The 19737-nt window shown below is 43.4% G+C and overlaps 1 protein-coding gene across 1 annotated transcript; it reads right to left on the reverse strand.

Annotated features, from left to right (window-relative positions):
- Window positions 1-637: 637 nt before the first annotated feature.
- Window positions 638-9388, reverse strand: LOC133127773 (E3 ubiquitin/ISG15 ligase TRIM25-like). The gene is made up of 6 exons (XM_061240931.1): window positions 8668-9388; window positions 6592-6687; window positions 6120-6353; window positions 5483-5914; window positions 3542-3735; window positions 638-3326 (listed from the first exon to the last, which is right to left on the reverse strand). The coding sequence occupies exons 1-6, from the start codon at window positions 9256-9258 to the stop codon at window positions 3257-3259; spliced, it is 1617 nt and encodes a 538-aa protein (XP_061096915.1). The 5' UTR covers window positions 9259-9388; the 3' UTR covers window positions 638-3256.
- Between the last annotated feature and the right edge of the window lie 10349 nt (window positions 9389-19737).

Below are 19737 nucleotides of genomic sequence, written 5' to 3' on the forward strand. Positions count from 1 at the left end.
ACAAAACGCGTTGTTCATGAGAGAGGTCAGAGGAGAAGGGCCAGACTGGTCAAAGCTGACAGGAAGGTGACAGTAACGCAAATAACCCCACAGTACAACAGTAGTATGCAGAAGAGCATCTCTGAACACACAACGCATAATAAAAGGACATTTATTGTAACGGGATAAACCCTTTGAGAGGTATCCTCTCGTTTTCGAGGGGGTCCCAAAACGCGTCAAACCTCTCAGTGGCTAGGCTAGAGCAGCAAAAAGCTTAATGAGATTAATAAATAGCCAATAAAGTATTTATACTGAGTGTATTTGCCTTGAATTCTTGGGGCTTGTGTGAATGTAATTGTGCACCAGAGGGCGCTCCTGCACCAGGCGTGCCCTAATGATGTACTTCTCCACAAAACACCAAAAGCTTGAGAATTGTATATTACAGTTTTTTACAATCACTTCGGCACTAATCTCACAAGTTTGTGCTCAATTTTCAAAACCTTCGACACAAGACTCAAAAGAGAAAGCACTTGTAACACAGCCTGCTTGCCTGTTCAAAACATGCATTGTGCATTCATATCAAACTGGGTCAAGTACCTCATTTATCGTTAAATACTGGTTTAGATCATATATATAAAAGATATTTGTAGCTTCACTGTTTAGTTGTTTTTACAGTATTTTAATATTGCAGTTAGAATACGTGATACATGTTTGAAAATGTTTTTTTTTGTGTGGTTCTAAATAAAGGGAATAGTGGAAACAGTAGAAGAGAGTGGAATCATTGAACAAAATCAGAATGCTGTAAAAATATATCATTACAACAAACGTTTCTTTCACAGTTTTTTTTTTTTTTTACAATTACAACAAGCATTTTTTTTACAATTGCAACAAGCATTTCTTGATACAGAGTTTAACTTTTCACACAGTTGGCACAAGAGCACTGTATGTGGACCAAACGGAATGATTTTTTCATTGCTTTTAAAACAATATCAGGCTGAACCACCAAAATCTATATGTTTAATTTGCAAATAACTGACAGAAAATAGTGCATCTACTGTAATGCCACTGGTTGTTGGCGTTTTTTAGATCCTTGTTCTGTGAATGACAAAAAAACTAGTTTTGATGCATTTTGTGAAGTAAATGAACTATTGTGAGACTGCATGTTGCTGCAGAGTTGTAGCACCAGGCACTGGATGTTATTTCATTGATCAACATGCGCAGTAGGTAATAATAAAAAAGAAAAATCATTTATTCTAAGGTCCGCTTAGAATGAAGATAATTTAAATAATTCTGGAGCCCACTGCATGTAAAATAGTGAAAGCATCAATATATGTGTGGAAATATTTGTTATTTTCTGTCAAACATGAATGGAGCCAATGAGAAAATGGGCTTCTTGAGCAAAAGTATAGACATCAGTAGAGGGTGCCTTCATGTCATCTGGTGAAACCTTCAGGTCATCTGGTGAAACCTTCATGTCATCTGGTGAAACTGATCACTCGAATGTTGGCCCCTTCATCTGAGCACCTGCTGGCTGAAAGCCATTAAAATCAGCTGTTCTTCCCTCCGACACCTGTTTTTTGTTGTTTTTGCGTTCTTTCGCATTTGATACACACAACAGCCCTACACAACATTAGACAGTCACATCTAATTATTATTTCCGAAATGTATTGCGTCTGTAATAAATGTGGCCTTATTTTCTTCATTAAATTAAAGCTGTGTGGCTGCCATTTTATCATGACCATTGAGCTGGGTCATCACAAAGCCAAACATGCTCAAACTGCATTCACCGTTGGTTACAGCTCAAAGTACAAATATATATATGCTATATTATATATTATTGGCATTTTGGCAGACGCTCTTATCCAGACCGACGTACAGTTGATTAGACTTAGCAGGAGACAATCCTCCCCTGGAGCAATGCAGGGTTAAGGGCCTTGCTCAAGGGCCCAACAGCTGTGTGGATCTTATTGTGGCTACACCGGCAATAGAACCACCAACCTAGCGTGTCCCAGTCATGTACCTTAACCACTACGCCACAGGACGCCCCTACATGGAATTAGGAGTTAACAAAGTGTGTGCTGTATGCATGCTTCAACGGTTTGTAACTTTTCTGCCAGAGAAAAAACTTCAGACAGTTGCAGTTTGCCATTATCTCGAGACAGACTGCAAAACAACAATATCTTTCTTTGTATTCATTTTAACATTTTGTTACTTAAAACAACCAATTACATCACATCACACACATGTACTGAAGCCATTTCCTGGGAATCTGGATTATTTTTTATTTCAAGTTGGAAACAGGACTGTATCATATAAAATATGGAGAGCCAACACCAGTTTACACCAACGTATACGGCCAAAACCATTAATGCCTCACTGGAAGTTTAAATATGTACGTATTTTTACCTTTAAAAAAGGGTGAAGTATTCAAAGTTTTCCAGAATATCATTTAAAAGGCCCTCAAATCCCTGACTTGCTCACTTGTGTCAGAGAGTCTGATGGAGCAGCTGGTTCAGTGCATTAGGACCATGCAGATGTAGTGTGGTTGGCTCGGCTAGTTCGCTAGTAAGCACGGATGGTGCGGTGAATGCGTAGGCTGGTAGCAGGTTATCGCGACAACACTCCCCGATGACGTAACCCTCAAATTCAAAAGAACGTTGTTGCCCTTGGCTAGAGGCGAGCTTGTCTTTAGCTGACTGGTAACGCGTTCGTTCAACAAATAATTTGGACAGGTGAGAAGGCCGGGGTTCAAATCCCACCTCAGACTCAGGGAATTACTTCACCTGTTACACAGACATAGAGCAGTCTGACTCCACCCGTGAACTTTAACATCGAGCCAAGCAGACAAATCTGAATCCCTACTACTTATTACCCTTTTAATTCATCTGATCATTTAATGGGGAGATATTCCATGAACATATGTATACTTTATACCGTGCAGCTAATTCATTCCTTTATGAATCAGATACACAGATAGAAGATGGATGTGAAAAGTTGATTTGTTTCATTAACTGAAATGTCAGGACACCACCCTCGGATGGCAGGCCAGCGGTAGACATAACATTTTTACAGCAATAACATGAGAGCAAAGTAGATATGAAATACATGTCGATGTGTATGCAAAACACAAGACGAATTCCATAAAATACCTACATGATAATACGTACACATAATGCAATTAGAAATACAAATAGTCATGAGGACGAAAAGGTTTAAACAACCATAACTATTAACTTTAGTGAAAAGATATAACTGAATGAGTGGATGTCTCAGTTCATCATTCAATGCCTTTGGCTCTGAGCACTGCCTTCACTCTCTGCAGGAATCCATGCAGGTAACACTCACCCCTGTGTGAGACAGAAACACACACTGATCAAGGAGCAGAAGGACTGAGCTCAACACAGGAGACATGGAGAAACCCACAGGTTCTACAGCCACACTGATACTGCTGGTAACTGAGAGATTATTAACGATAAAATAATCCATATTTATACAAATAATCTGAAAAATAAACCAAATCCTGCAGTTACAGAACTTTGTGAATAACACTAAAAGACCGTACGGTGATGATGCATGGGGGATGTCAGTGTAGATGACTCTGCCTGCAGCTCCATGGGTTGCAGCCACAGTAAAAATCAGCTTCTGCTCAAAGGCTCTTTGTAGCAGCTTCACCACCTCATGGCCCACTGGGCTTTCTGGTAAACAGGCCTGTGTTTGGATTCCAGTGAAGGGCTTCCCTGGGTTGGGATGGGCCTCCTGCACACACAATATAACACACAGGGAAAAGGGGAACTGTATGGAAGTAGATGTAACCTGTGTATGGATCATTACAGTACATTTTACATTACATTATAGTCATTACATACAATAAAGTGCTTATCATAACTATAACATACATACATACAGTACATATCTTTTCAAAAACTGTTGGACTCAAAAATACAGACTAGATCTGCTGCAATCTCTGAAATCTCCAATAAAATGGACACACTTATACAAAGAATGGGTGAGGTCGAGTGAAGGGTTTCAGACGTTGAAGACTACGACACAGTGGCTGAAAACTACACTGGAATCGTCCCTTCAGAAAGCACAGGATCAACTCCAGGATTCGTCAACAAAATCTTAAGATGTGGGACTGAAAGCAGGCAGAGGAAAAGGAATTATTTCAATGTTTCATATACAACACCAATTACCATGAGGGGACTTTCTAAATATCTACAAATTAGACATTCTGATTATAAGTAGATCACCCCGGATGTCTCTTGAAAACACTGTGGAAAAAAATATGCTCTACAGTATAGATGATGACACTAAATATGACATTATTAGACTATCTCTGTTCCTCTGGATTCATGCAAATTCAGTCTCATATGCTACATAAAATCTAGCTCTTTTGTTTGCCTGTCTGTAATGAACTTTCCACCATCTGTGATGGAAAAGTCCAGAAAATCCAGTTACAGTTTGTGGCTGCATGGGTTGGTACCTCCTTTAATCAAAGATTATGAAGATATAATTATGGGGCTCTTCAGCACTACCCTCTATAGCACTCATACTATGAGTAGTTCATGTTTATATACCTGTCAAATATATAATCCATCCATCCATCCATTATCTGAACCCGCTTATCCTGATCAGGGTCGCAGGGGGCTGGAGCCTATCCCAGCATACATTGGGCGAAAGGCAGGAATACACCCTGGACAGGTCGCCAGTCTATCTCAGGGCACACACACCATTCACTCACACACTCATACCTACGGGCAATTTAGACTCTCCAATCAGCCTAACGTGCATGTCTTTGGACTGTGGGAGGAAACCGGAGTACCCGGAGGAAACCCACGCAGACACGGGGAGAACATGCAAACTCCGCACAGAGAGGCCCCGGCCGACGGGGATTCGAACCCAGGACCTCCTTGCTGTGAGGCGGCAGTGCTACCCACTGCACCATCCGTGCTGCCGCAAATATATAATATGAGGTGAAAATAACAGAATGAAAATAACATGTTGGCGCACTGCACAATCTTACTGTGATCATAGAATGTGAGCAAATGTGATTTTTCTTCATGAAGAAATCGATTGGCAGTGAACTCGATGCATGACACTGCTCCAAAATACATTTTTACCCAATGCCTATTGAAATATGAAGCCCTCCTGAATAAATGCTTATTTATTACTGTTTGAATTCCACTGGGGTTATTGTATGTAATCCTTAAATATGTCATTCCAAATCTGTAATGTTCCCATGTCATCTGTCCCTGCATATCCCTGAGCACATGGAGGCCTGTGTATTGTAGTTTAATTTAGGTTATTTTAATGTATTATTTTGTCTGGTTTTTACTTTGTTGTCATGTGATGTACGGATCTGACATTGTACTAGTGTGAGGGGGAAGAGTCCTAATATCATGAATAGGCTACTTACAGTCATATATTTATATTGCTGTGAGCTCCATTCATCATACTGCAGAACATATTACACTCACATGAAGTATGAAGAAGTATTACTTACTGTCTGTATTCCATCAGGAATATTGTATTCAATGACAATATGCAAAAGATCTAAAATTTTCCATGTCATCTGTCCCTCTGGCTGGTCTCCCAGCACTCTGAGTGCTTGTTGACACACTGGACACTGGAGACCCAGTCTTTCTACAGATCTCTCCAGACAGGCTGCACAGAAGGCATGAGTACACATCAGCCTCTGCTTCTTCTGAAAGGGCTCCATGCAGAGGGGACAGGTCTCCCCTTCAGTAAAGCAGCCATGAACACCCACTGCTCTGCCTGCCCTGGAGATCTTAGACATTTCCCCCTTGCAGACGTACTCCAGTCGCTCTTTCAGCTCAGAGACACATTTCCTCACAGCCTCAAAAGAGACGTGTGGAATGACAGTGATGGTGGGTAAGTCTCCAGGTCCAGGAGGGACACAGAGAGACTTAGAGCTCTAATGAGAGAGAAAGAGAGAGAGAGAGACAGAGAGAAAGATGGGAGAGAGATGGTAACTGAATGTATGTCTGGACGAGACTAATGACAAGATTATAGGACAACAGAAAGTGATCATGTCCACAGTGTGGGTCAGAAATTCCAGTCAGATGAGGAATCAGGAGCAGCTCCATTAGACAGCTCTGTCAGAGAGCCAGTGATGTTACCTGGAGGAAATGGATGTGATCCTCTGTGTGTGAAAGTTGCTCCAGCTCAGCGTCTCTCCTCCTCAGCTCAGCAATCTCCTGCTCCAGTCGCTCCAGGAGTCCTTCAGCCCGACTCACTTCAGCCTTCTCCTGATCTCTGATCAGCTCTTTCACCTCAGAGCACCTTCTCTCAATGGAGCGGATCATCTCAGTAAAGATCCTCTCACTGTCCTCCACTGCTGCCTGTGCAGAGCGCTGTTAGGAGACACAGAGAGAGGAGGGCTGTACATTAACAAGGCCTTTCACTCAGCTCTTACTGGGACCCCAGACAGCCTGTTCCCCACAGTGTGGCTCAGTGGGATTGAGCCCCACAGGGCTGGAAAGTGGCCCAACACTGGGCTCCTCACTGGCTGACTGGAGGAGAGCCCTGACTGAGCCCTGAAATGGCTCTTCCAGCAGCCAGCTGTTGTCTTCTCCTCTGGTCAGTACCCACCTTGAGTGACTGCACAGCCTGTCTTAGATCCTGCAGCTCCTTCTCTCTTTCCTGGATTCTCTGCTGGAATTTACTCTGTGTCGCCCCCAGCTGCTTCTGTGGACATACATCAATCATTCCACAATATCATGACTACAGTATGTACTACTGTCATCATCCACCATGGCTCCTAAAGCTATATCATAACTCAGTAACTAAGCAACTTAGACTGTTGCAGCTAGCCATTAGCCAAAGACAGCACAACAGCAGTATTTGTTTTCTGCTTTCAGTTACTTAGAATCTGCAATTATATTTTTACATTTTACATTTGTACAAAACCATTTGTTTCCTTTACAGGATGTATCATATATTTGAGTGATGGGGTATACTTTTTTAAATTTATATATAAATATAATCCATTAATCAATTCGGCCCTAGTGCTTATCTTTTTGGTACAGTTAGCATTGAAATTGTACTTCCCTCTAGGGTCTGGATAAGAGCGTCTGCCAAATGCCATTGATCTAAAAATGTAATGTATCAGATACTCCCTCTTTCTCTACTCCTTTCCTGCTTCAGTACAGCTATGGACAGAGTTTCACCATGACACCCACATATTTAGTCACCATGATACATCACATGGAAAACTGAACCTGGATATCTTTCCTGTGTTTATCCCTCTTTGACAGAAATTACATGGAACAATGTTCTTCCAGTAAGAAATGTGCCGTTTATTCAGATCAGATATTCCCCCTTTCTCTGTTCTCTACAAGTGTCAGCCTAAATATGGGCAGACATCCCATTTTAATCCATACATCCATTCTTGCATCACAATAATAACATGGAAGCGCTGAATTGGGATATTCTTCCTGTGTTTCTGTTATTTAAATTAAATGTCAAACCAGAGTCAGAAATCCTCCCTGTTTACACTTTAATGTGTCACTAAGCAACAGCACCTGCATTCCAATGAGCTGCAGCATCATGATAAACTTATAATCTATAAAGCTTTATATGCATTAGCTGAACTTCATTATTGTGACAGATTTGTGTTCACTATGCTACTTGCTGTGTCAATACCGTTTTCAGAAATAGATGTGTTTTACATTGTAATCTCATCCATGTACTGCTTAGAGTTTTATGACACTTTCTAAAGAGCCAGGTTGGTAAAGTACGTTTATTGTATTGTAATTGTTATTCCTGATTTTGAGTGGTAATAATAGGATGAGAAAGCACAGCCATTTTGAACAGTCTAGAGCAGAGGTGATTGAGAGCAGCACACAGTGATACACTGGGGTATAAAAACCTTTCCTGTGAAAGAGAGGGGTGGGTCTCTCATGCACTGAGTCTGTGAGGTAGAAGAGTGGAGTCAGTGGTCAAACAGTGGCTCAACACTGGAGAAGGGCTCTCATTGCAAAATTAATCTGAATCGTCAGCCCAGCAAGCAGTGACAAGCAATCCATTCTACAACAAACACAACTTGATTTCCATCCAGGCCCTCCTGTCTGTGTACTGACCACAACCAAACAATGTGTTCATGTGATTGGAATCTCACATAACAGGTTTAACACTTGTTGCAGTACAAGAACCTATATTTCATAATCCCACCTGTATCAATATGTAGTCTCTTCAGTCATTCAGAATACAGAAATTGTATTTATCCATTTATCCATATATAATGAATTATTGTGTTCTGAAAACTAATCCCATTCCAGGCCAATAGGTGGCACTGTAACTGCAGTGATACGACAGGTGAGGTAGTCAGGAAGTGTTGCATTTTTGTGTGGAGTTGTTGTGAAATACACGATGACAGTGAAGTAATATAAAACATTATCCTCTGTCCGGTGCTTCTTCTTTAAGTGCTTTAATACAAATACATAACACCAATATATCCAGTATATAAGTTAGAGACCCCAGAAAGATGCATTTCAGGAACATGTGTGAACAAAATTGAGTGAATAGTAATATCATATGTAAATTTGTACTATGCCCATGAAGATATGTTAAAATATTGTTATATATGGAATATCTGTATATATCTGATATATTCTTACAGAACTAAAGAACTAAGCATATTTTATTTTTGTAAGTTCCAGTACTTACTTCTTTCTCTGCTCTTGCTGTCGAAACAGAGACTGTATCATGGCCTCTGTGATCCTCTATTGTACACAGATAACAGATACACTGCTGATCGGTACGACAGTAAATCTTCAGCGGTTCGTCATGATGAGAGCAGATCTTCTCCTGCAGGTTTCCAGTGGCTTTGACCAGTTTGTGCTTCTTAAAGGCAGGAGATTCATAGTGAAATTGGATATGAGTTTCACAGTAAGAGGCCAGACACACCAGACAGGACTTGACGGCTTTGCGCTTTCTCCCAGTGCAGACATCACACGCCACGTCTCCAGGTCCAGTGTAACAGTGAGCAGGAGGAGCAGCTTGGAGTCCTGTCTTCTTCAGTTTCTCCACCACTTCAGCCAGCATGGTGTTTTTGCCAAGAACAGGTCTTGGGGTGAAGGTCTCTCTGCACTGGGGACAGCTGTAGACACCAGTATGATCATCCTGATCCCAGCAGCCCTTAATACAGCCCATACAGTAACTGTGTCCACAGTGAATAGTCACCGGATCCTTCAGTAGATCCAGACAGATCGAACAGCTGAACTGGTCCTGATCCAGAAGACAGGCAGCCTGTGCCATTTTACTGCTCAAAGTGACACAGATTTAGTTCAGAATATGGTGTAGTTTGCCTGAATCTGTGTGTGAATAGCACTAGATATTTCCTGGTTCTGAGCAGACCCGCCTAGATACTCGGCATTGTTATTTTACTGCGCACACAAACAGAGTGAAGTTTCGTTTTCTCTGAAACTGCTTGACAGAGAGAGTGGGAGGGACTCCCTGGCTCTCCCCACAGCTGCAGGAGGTGTGGTGTTGGACTGAGGCCAGGCTGAGCAGAGCAGTGAGTGTAGAGAGAAAGATGTGATCTGTCTGTTCATACCCGTTTCTGAGAGGATGTTTTGCCAAACTCAGGTCAGAAGATCAGTATGTGGATTTTGTCTTCAACCTTATTCCTCATTTATAGCCACATTAGTTTATGACCTTGTGTTTGGGCATAATGTATGCGGTCCTTTGGTTTTCTACAAGATCGCTGGGGTGAAGCAGAAACCACCCAGAAATGTGTGGAACTGCATTGATAGTTTTACACACAGGCTTGATTTGGAGCCTTAGATTATATGATATAGAGAGACTGTCATGGTGGGAGGTAAAACCTATTGTGACCACCAGAGGGCAGGGGATCATTGTTTTCACCTGGACTTCATTCGCGTTGTGTACACTGACGCCTTCCTAAAGGTTCTCTGTTTTCTTCTTTATTTTTGGGCTTGTGTGAGCCGGTGGTAGGGGGACATTGTCCCCGGTAAATGTATTTTGGTTTGTGTTGTTTTCCTGAGCTGCGCCTCAAGGGTTTTATTTTCGTGCCTAGTATTTTCGCTAGGTTGTACTTTATTTTGATCCCCGGTTTGCGACCGTCAGTGCGCACCTACAAGCACTTGTTTTGGTTGGGTGGTTCGCCCTGTTTTTCTAAGGGTTGTTTTATTTTCTAATTGCCGTTTTGGGCTTTATTTCTGTTTCGATTTGAAATTTATTTCGGGTTATTTTCTGTTCCTCCCCCTGTTCCGGGAGAAGATCTTATTTCGTATCTGTGTATCCCTGTCCTTTACCTCCCGGGTGTTAGTGGCGAACACCTTAGTCACTAGAGCTTGGAGAAAGTAATGAGTAAAATCATAAAAATGCAATGGGCTGCATAATGGCACTCCTGAGTGCTTAAAAATACTTTAAAAATATGAATACTGAGATAAACTCTCTCAAGCTTGTGAAGACGTGAACAATACTGGAAGTTATTCATGTTTTAATGGAACCGACCAAAATCAAACATTAATTTCATTAAAATTAGAAGTGATATCAGTTCCATAATTATTGGCACCCCTGGTTTAGTACTTGGTGCAGTCACGCAGGCAAGGATGACAGCATGGAGATGTTGTCTCCATATTCATTCATTCATTGCATTATTTCCGTATTGCATCGGTAAATAGTAAATGGTTGGCATTTTTATAGCGCTTTTTATCCAAAGCGCTGTACGATTGATGCTTCTCATTCACCCATTCATACACACACTCACACACCGACACACCGACGGCGATTGGCTGCCATGCAAGGCACCGACCAGGGGGGGGGGTGTCTTGCTCAGGGACGCTTCGACACCGCCCGGGCGGGGGATCGAACTGGCAACCTCCGACTGCCAGACAACTGCTCTTGCTGCCTGAGCCATGTCGCATTGGGTTACTATATTATATTATGGCGCTCTGAAACTATATTGAGACCCTAGAGGGCGCTGTATTGTGTTATGATACCTGATGAAATTAATGAAGAAGAGTTACAGAAATCCTGAAGTAAAGACGTTACCTGTTCCTATACTTCTGTGTCTGATGGCTTATTCTTTTTCAGCATCCGCTAAACAACAAAGTGGCGACGCGTGTAGCAGTGAAATTAGTTCTGATACCAGTGTATCGGAAGAGATGCCTTTGCTTTCTTTGCTTTATCTCCTGTCGTTTTCCTGGAGTGCCCACGCGATCGCGTTTGCTGCGTGGAAAAAGTTATTGGATAACTACCTGCTTGCCATCGGAGGAACTGACGGTTTTTCACACCGAAACTTAACGTTGTCGCCAAGAGGTACCGCTTTTGGCAACGGGCTCGTCGGTGAGTCAACCGATCACTATATAGCAGCGCTATAGTTGTAGGTTGTAGAGAAAATATGGTGGAGAATTTGACACTTGCAAAAACTTTGGAAATTGCTAGGCAAACGGAAGCTGCTATCGCTGATGCAAAGGCTATGGCTGATGGTGATATAAATCATGTTGGTGCCATTCATGTGAAAAAAAAAACAGGTGAGCAAACCAAAATTCAAAACGAAATGAAGCCATAAAAAGCCAGGAAATGCGACTCACATCTGCTATCGTTGTGGTTCAGTCAACCGTCTAGCCAATGATAAAACCTGCCCTGCCAAAGACTGCAAATGGTAAACATGTCGGAAAACAGGCCATTTTATTAGAGTGTGCCTCATCAAAGTCTGTTAATGTCACTGTGCCTGAAGTTACTGGCTTAACAGTACATACTTGTTCCACTGATGTAGCTAAGCTAATGTGTACTGCTACTATTACTACACCTACTACCCAGACATGTTCTGTTCAGCTACTCATTGATACGAGGTCTGGTGTTTCTGTACTGCCTGAGAGAGTATGCAGTGAATACTTTAGCTCAAGTAAGCTGGGTAAACCGAAAGCAGAGCTTGTCACATACGTTAAATGTACTTGGGTGTCTTAAAGCTGACATTACTTCCCATGATAGGAGTGCGTCCACAGACGTAGTGAAAACAGGAACACCCATACTAGGTATGGACCTAATGGCTGCTCTCCAGCTACAGATCAAAGGAGGACAGATGGTGGCAGAGACCACTACCGTCTGTGCATCAGAACGAAGCTCCAACCACTCAATGCAATCAGATAGGTGAGACTCCAGCTATATTTGGATGTGCAAAGGACTTTGTGCACAAAGTAAACGTGCGTCCGGAAGTGAAGCCTGTGCAACAACAGCTTCGGCGCTTGCCGCTATCAATCCTTGCTGCTGTTGCCAGTGAAATCAGCAATATGGAGGAAGCATTGAGAGGATTGACACGCCTGAATGGGTATCTCCAATCATAGTCGCTCAGAAGACGACAGGCAGCATACGGGTGTTGATTTGAGGGAACCAAGCAGAGCAGTGGTTGTGGATAGTCACCCCTTGCCACTGACTGAGGACACCCTCCCTGAGCTGCGTGGATCTGCCATGTCCTCTACACTGGATCTCAAATCCGCTCATCACCAGGTGAAGCTGCATGAAGAGAGCAGGGGACTCAGCTTTCATCATGCGTGAAGGCCGACACAGGTCCTGCAGAATTCCATACTGCAGAATTCCCTACTGCAGAATTCCTGCCGCATTTCAGAAAAAGGCGGACGGTGATCCTCAGTGGCCTCGAGGGGGTGCAGTGTTACCGTGACGACGTAATCGTCTACGGATCCTCAGGAACTGCACACGATGCCAACCTCCGTCCGCTGCTGCAAAAGATGAACGGTGTCCGGACTGAAACTCGACATGGGCAAATACAACCTCCGTCAAACCACCCGGAGTTTCCTTGGTTGTAAGATCGGTCCTGGAGGTCTCCAGCCTGATGACTCGCATCTGACGGCGATTCTGAATGCGCCGAATGATCCTGCAACCCCTGCGTTCATTTCTTGGACTTGGTGCGTGGTACAGCAAGTTTGTGCCCAACTATGCCACTCTTATGGAGCCCATGAGAGTCCTGCTGCAAAAGAGCAGGTCATTCCAATGGAGCAGTGCAGCAGGAGCAAGCTTTGACCAAGTCAAGATGCTGGTTGTGAATTAGCTCAAATGCCATTAATGTAATGCCCTTAATGACTCAACTAGACAACACTGGTGACTAAAAACGCACCTTTTCAAACTGTACCTTAGTTCTACCTCAGCCCCGGCGCGAGGCAATCAGGCGCCCAGGGCAAAATAACGAAAGTGCGCCCCCGTGTGGACAAAACGGTGAAACACATGTGATAAAACGCCTCATATTACTGTCAGCTATTTAAAACCAGTACGCTGTTAACACCAACATTAAATGTAGGTTATAACAACGTTACCGACCACACACAACGATGGCAAATAAGCAGGTTACAGGCTCTAGAATGAACGAGGTCTGTACGGCTCGTAGGCGCGCGCTGCACACTGGCTGAAATTCAGTGGCAGGCGCTGTCATGCATGTCACTCTGAAAACATTTTTTTTCGTCATGGAAATACAACGTTTAAGTATCCCCGTGCCATCATTTCAATGTCGAAATGAATATGAAATGTTGTTGAAACAATACAAAAGCCAAATCATATTAAAATATGGGAGTTGTTTAACAATTAACCAGCGACGTTCTGAAAAGACGCGTTACAGCTGACAGTGGTCATTATAACGGTTTTGTTTTGAAATGGGGAAAAAAAGCTGTGTGTGTATTTAATTTTGCAAATAACTACGGTGTTAATTTAAGGCAGGTCTTTAGAAGCACAGGTCCTGTGGCCCACAGCACGGGTTTTTGCACTCCCTGTTTCTTGCCTTTCATATTACACCCGTTGTCATAGCTTTGACCTCTACATTCATTAATGTTGAGGCCCATATTTTCCAGATGGCCCAAGAAAGTATCACATAGTGCTTCGCCTGTTGTGGACTCAACTGGGATAAATCCAGTAAAGTGTTCTGCAATCGAAACGGCTAGGTTTTCTGTTTTTGTTGCATGTTATTCGGGAAACGTGATGTCTGTCTGTCAAAAGATGGCTATAACGTATGGAAACACATCGGTGGATGTCTAAGTAGCCACGAGCGCTCGAAAACACACACCCATTGTATGGAGGAATGGCACACTCTTAAGGCTGGACTGGCCAGTAAGAGAACTTTGGACTGTCAAAACATGGAGCTAATTGAGAGAGAGCAAAATTACTGGAGGGCAGTGATAACCAGAATTATCAGCATCATCTGTCATTTAGCTGAACGTAACATGCCCATTGGAGGGGTCGTACAGTTTTTCTGTTGTCCCACGAAAGGCCATGTTACGTTCAGCTAAATCACAGATGATGCTGATAATTCCGGTTATCACTGCCCTCCAGTAATTTTGCTCTCTCTCAATTAGCTCCATGTTTGACAGTGGACTCCTAAATAATTCATGTATTTATTTCACTTTGTTTTCGAGCGCTCGTGGCTACTTAGGACATTCACCGATGTGTTTCCATACGTTACAGCCATCTTTTGACAGACAGACATCACGTTTCCCGAATAACATGCAACAAAAACAGAAAACCCTATCCGTAGATTCGGAGTACAATAACCACGATCGCTTTATTTTTTCACCATTTTTAAGTGTCATGAAAAAGTTCTCCTTACGAAATCTCCGAGGAGGGGAGTCTTTATTTTGCGGGAAAATATTGTTCATCAGCTGCTTTGGGCCTCTTTTAGCGAACTCTATTCTGACTGAGTCAGAGATTCGGTTCGACCATAATGCGGCGTCATCAGATAGGCTTACTATTAAAGGCAGGTCAGCAGCCGACCCACCTGCTCTTCTCTCTGTCTCACTCTCACTCTCTTGGCCAAGTTCCGCAGCGGCATTTGCTAGCTGTGCTGCTGTCTCTTCCGCTGCTGGCTGTGCCTCACGTCTCTCAGTCTCAGCCACAGCACTCCCTTCGCCCGCACGGGCAGTGCCTGCTCCATTTCGCCATCCCCGGCAACGTTAGCTGCGGACTCACCGCCGGCACCGGCGCCACCCGTGAAAAAAGATGTTAATTTTGGATATGCTTCCAGGGCTTTTGTCTTTTCAAGTGTACGGCGTCTATTTTGCGCCCCACCTAGTTTAATTTTTGGTTTGAGATGGAGAGAGAGCGCAATGTATATTATTTTCATTGGTGGCGCCTGGCGCGGTGCGCGGCTCCCTTTGGGCTTTGGCGCCCCCTAGTGGCTTGGCGCCCTGGGCAATTGCCCAGTTTGCCCAGTGCATGCGCCGGCCCTGTTCTACCTCCTGATCCCCCCCCCTTTCTGATATCCCTATCCCTATTCCTCTTGTCTAACCACAAATAATAATAATTCCACTTATGATGACTGTATGTTTAGAACAGCACTTCATGTGTATTTTACTAGTTACGGATGTGATGCTTTAACTTGTGGAAGAACCTATGCACTTGTAAGCCGCTTTGGATTAAAAGCGTCTGCCAAATGACTAAAATGACAATGTAAAGCTTTTGCTTCTCGCAGTTTATCGGAGGCTGAGAGGAAGTACTCCGTTGTCGAGAGGGAAGCACTAGCCGGCGTCTGGTTTGCTGGGAAATGGCGCACATAGCTCTGGGGATGCTAATTTCTGTTACGCACTGATCATCACGCACTGACAACGCTCCTGACTACCAAAGGGAACGACCGTGCTGGCCTTCACCTAGCCAGATGGTCTGCTCGTCTGATGGAATTTGACAATGACGTTGAGTACAGAGCTGGATCTTTGAGTCACGTGGCTGACTGTCTGTCTGCACAGATACAGAGAGGCTGCCCCACACACTGCTCCATGCACAGATACAGAGAGGCTGCCCCTCACACTGCTCCGTGCACAGATACAGAGAGGCTGGCCCCCACACTGCTCCGTGCACAGATACAGAGAGGCTGCCCCCTCACACTGCTCCGTGCACAGATACAGAGAGGCCGCCCCTCACACTGCTCCGTGCACAGATACAGAGAGGCTGCCCCTCACACTGCTCCGTGCACAGATACAGAGAGACTGCCCTCTCACACTGCTCCGTGCACAGATACAGAGAGGCTGCCCCACACACTGCTCCGTGCACAGATACAGAGAGACTGGCCCCCACACACTGCTCCGTGCACAGATACAGAGAGACTGGCCCCCACACACTGCTCCATGCACAGATACAGAGAGGCTGGCCCTCACACTGCTCCGTGCACAGATACAGAGAGGCTGCCCCCTCACACTGCTCCGTGCACAGATACAGAGAGGCTGCCCCACACACTGCTCCGTGCACAGATACAGAGAGGCTGCCCCACACACTGCTCCGTGCACAGATACAGAGAGGCTGCCCCACACACACTGCTCCGTGCACAGATACAGAGAGGCTGCCCCACACACTGCTCCGTGCACAGATACAGAGAGGCTGGCCCCCACACACTGCTCCGTGCACAGATACAGAGAGACTGGCCCCCACACTGCTCCGTGCACAGATACAGAGAGGCTGCCCCTCACACTGCTCCGTGCACAGATACAGAGAGGCTGCCCCACACACTGCTCCGTGCACAGATACAGAGAGACTGGCCCCCACACACTGCTCCGTGCACAGATACAGAGAGGCTGCCCCACACACTGCTCTGTGCACAGATACAGAGAGGCTGGCCCCCACACACTGCTCCGTGCACAGATACAGAGAGACTGGCCCCCACACACTGCTCCGTGCACAGATACAGAGAGGCTGCTCCTCACACTGCTCCGTGCACAGATACAGAGAGGCTGCCCCACACACTGCTCCGTGCACAGATACAGAGAGGCTGCCCCTCACACTGCTCCATGCACAGATACAGAGAGGCTGCCCCACACACTGCTCCGTGCACAGATACAGAGAGGCTGCCCTCTCACACTGCTCCGTGCACAGATACAGAGAGGCTGGCCCCCACACACTGCTCCGTGCACAGATACAGAGAGGCTGGCCCCCTCACACTGCTCCGTGCACAGATACAGAGAGGCTGGCCCCCACAAAAGAAAGTACTTGATCCGGCCTTGCGACCATATAGCTAGAGTAGCAAAAGTCTTCATGAGATTAATAAATACCCAATAAAGTATTTATACTGAGTGTATTTGCCTTGAATTCTTGGGGCTTGTGTGAATGAAATTGTGCACCAAAAGCTTGAGAATTGTATATTACAGTTTTTTATAATCACTGTGGTGCTAATCTCACAAGTTTGTGCTCAATATTCAAAACCTTAGACACAACACTCAAAACAGAAAGCACTTGTAACACAGCCTGCTTGCCTGTTCAAAACATGCATTGTGCATTCATATCTTTGAAGAAATCTTCCACTTCCAAACTCATTGGGTCAAGGTAACTCATTTATCCTTGTTTAGATCACATACATAAAAGATCCATATAGCTTCACTGTTTAGTTTTTTTTACAATACTTTAATATTGCAGTCAGAATACATGATACATATTTCAAAATTGCTTTTTTTTTGTGGTTCTAAATGAAGGGAATAGTGGAAACAGTAGAAGAGAGAGGAATCATTGAACAAAATCAGAATACTGTAAAAATATATCATTACAACAAACGTTTCTTTCACAGTTTTTTTTTTTTTTAAACAATTGCAACAAGCATTTTTTTTTACAATTGCAACAAGCATTTTTTGATACAGACTTTTCGCACAGTTAGCACAAGAGCACTGTATGTGGACCAAACGGAATGATTTTTTCATTGCTTTTAAAACAATATCAGGCTGAACCACCAAAATCTATATGTTTAATTTGCAAATAACTGACAGAAAATAGTGCATTTACTGTAATGCCACTGGTTGTTAGCGTTTTTTAGATCCTTGTTCTGTGAATGACAAAAAAACTAGTTTTGATGCATTTTGTGACGTAAATGAACTATTGTGAAACTGCATGTTGCTGCAGAGTTGTAGCACCAGGCACTGGATGTTATTTCATTGATCAACATGCGCAGTAGGTAATAATAAAAAAGATAAATCATTTATTCTAAGGTCCGCTTAGAATGAAGATAATTTAAATAATTCTGGAGCCCACTGCATGTAAAATAGTGAAAACATCAATATATGTGTGGAAATATTTGTTATTTTCTGTCAAACATGAATGGAGCCAATGAGAAAATGGGCTTCTTGAGCAAAAGTATAGACATCAGTAGAGGGTGCCTTCATGTCATCTGGTGAAACCTTCAGGTCATCTGGTGAAACCTTCATGTCATCTGGTGAAACTGATCACTCGAATGTTGGCCCCTTCATCTGAGCACCTGCTGGCTGAAAGCCATTAAAATCAGCTGTTCTTCTCTCCGACACATGTTTTTTGTTGTTTTTGCGTTCTTTCGCGTTTGATACACACAACAGCCCTACACAACATTATACAGTCACATCTAATTATTATTTCCGAAATGTATTGCGTCTGTAATAAATGTGGCCTTTTTTTCTTCATGAAATTAACGCTGTGTGGCTGCCATTTTATCATGACCATTGAGCTGGGTCATCACAAAGCCAAACATGCTCAAACTGCATTCACCGTTGGTTACAGCTCAAAGTACAAATATATATATGCTATATTATATATTATTGCCATTTTGGCAGATGCTCTTATCCAGAGCGACGTACAGTTGATTAGACTTAGCAGGAGACAATCCTCCCCTGGAGCAAGGCCTTGCTCAAGGGCCCAACAGCTGTGTGGATCTTATTGTGGCTACACCGGCAATAGAACCACCAACCTATCGTGTCCCAGTCATGTACCTTAACCACTATGCTACAGGATGCCCCTACATGGAATTAGGAGTTAACAAAGTGTGTGCTGTATGCATGCTTCAACGGTTTGTAACTTTTCTGCCAGAGAAAAAACTTCAGACAGTTGCAGTTTGCCATTATCTAGAGACAGACTGCAAAACAACAATATCTTTCTTTGTATTCATTTTAACATTTTGTGACTTAAAACAACCAATTACATCACATCACACACATGTACTGAAGCCATTTCCTTATTTTTGATTTCAACTTGGAAACAGGACTGTATCATAAAAGAGCCAACACCAGTTTACACCAACGTATACTGCCAAAACCATTAATGCCTCACTGGAAGTTTAAATATGTACGTATTTTTACCTGTAAAAAAGGGTGAAGTATTCAAAGTTTTCCAGAATATCATTTCAAATGCCCTCAAATCCCTTACTTGCTCACTTGTGTCAGAGAATTTGATGGAACAGCTGGTTCAGTGCATTAGGACCATGCAGACATAGAGCAGTCTGATTCCATCCATGTACTTTAACATCGACCTAAGCAGACAAATCTGAATCCCTACTACTTTCTACCCTTTTAATTCATCCGATCATTTAATGGGCACATATTCCATTAACATATGTATACTTTATACCGTGCAGCTAATTCATTCCTTTATGAATCAGATACACAAAGAGAAGATGGATGTGAAAAGCTGATTTGTGTCATTAACTGAAATGTCAGGACCACAGTGTGCTATTTAACAATGATCTTTGGCTGAATGGCTTAGTTCAGGGGGCCACGTCTCGACATACTGGGAGTATGAGTTTATCAAACAGCAACAGGCCAGCAGTAGACATTACATTTTTACAGCAGTAACATGACAGCAAAGTAGATATGAAATACGTGTCGATGTGTATGCAAAACACAAGACAAATTCCGTAAAATACCTACATGATAATACGTACACATAATGCAATTAGAAATACAAATAGTCATGAGGACGAAAAGGTTTAAACAACCATAACTATTAAATTTAGTGAAAAGATATAACTGAATGAGTGGATGTCTCTGTTCA

Source organism: Conger conger, chromosome 4 (assembly GCF_963514075.1).
Source record: "Conger conger chromosome 4, fConCon1.1, whole genome shotgun sequence".
NCBI classification, from domain to species: domain Eukaryota; kingdom Metazoa; phylum Chordata; class Actinopteri; order Anguilliformes; family Congridae; genus Conger; species Conger conger.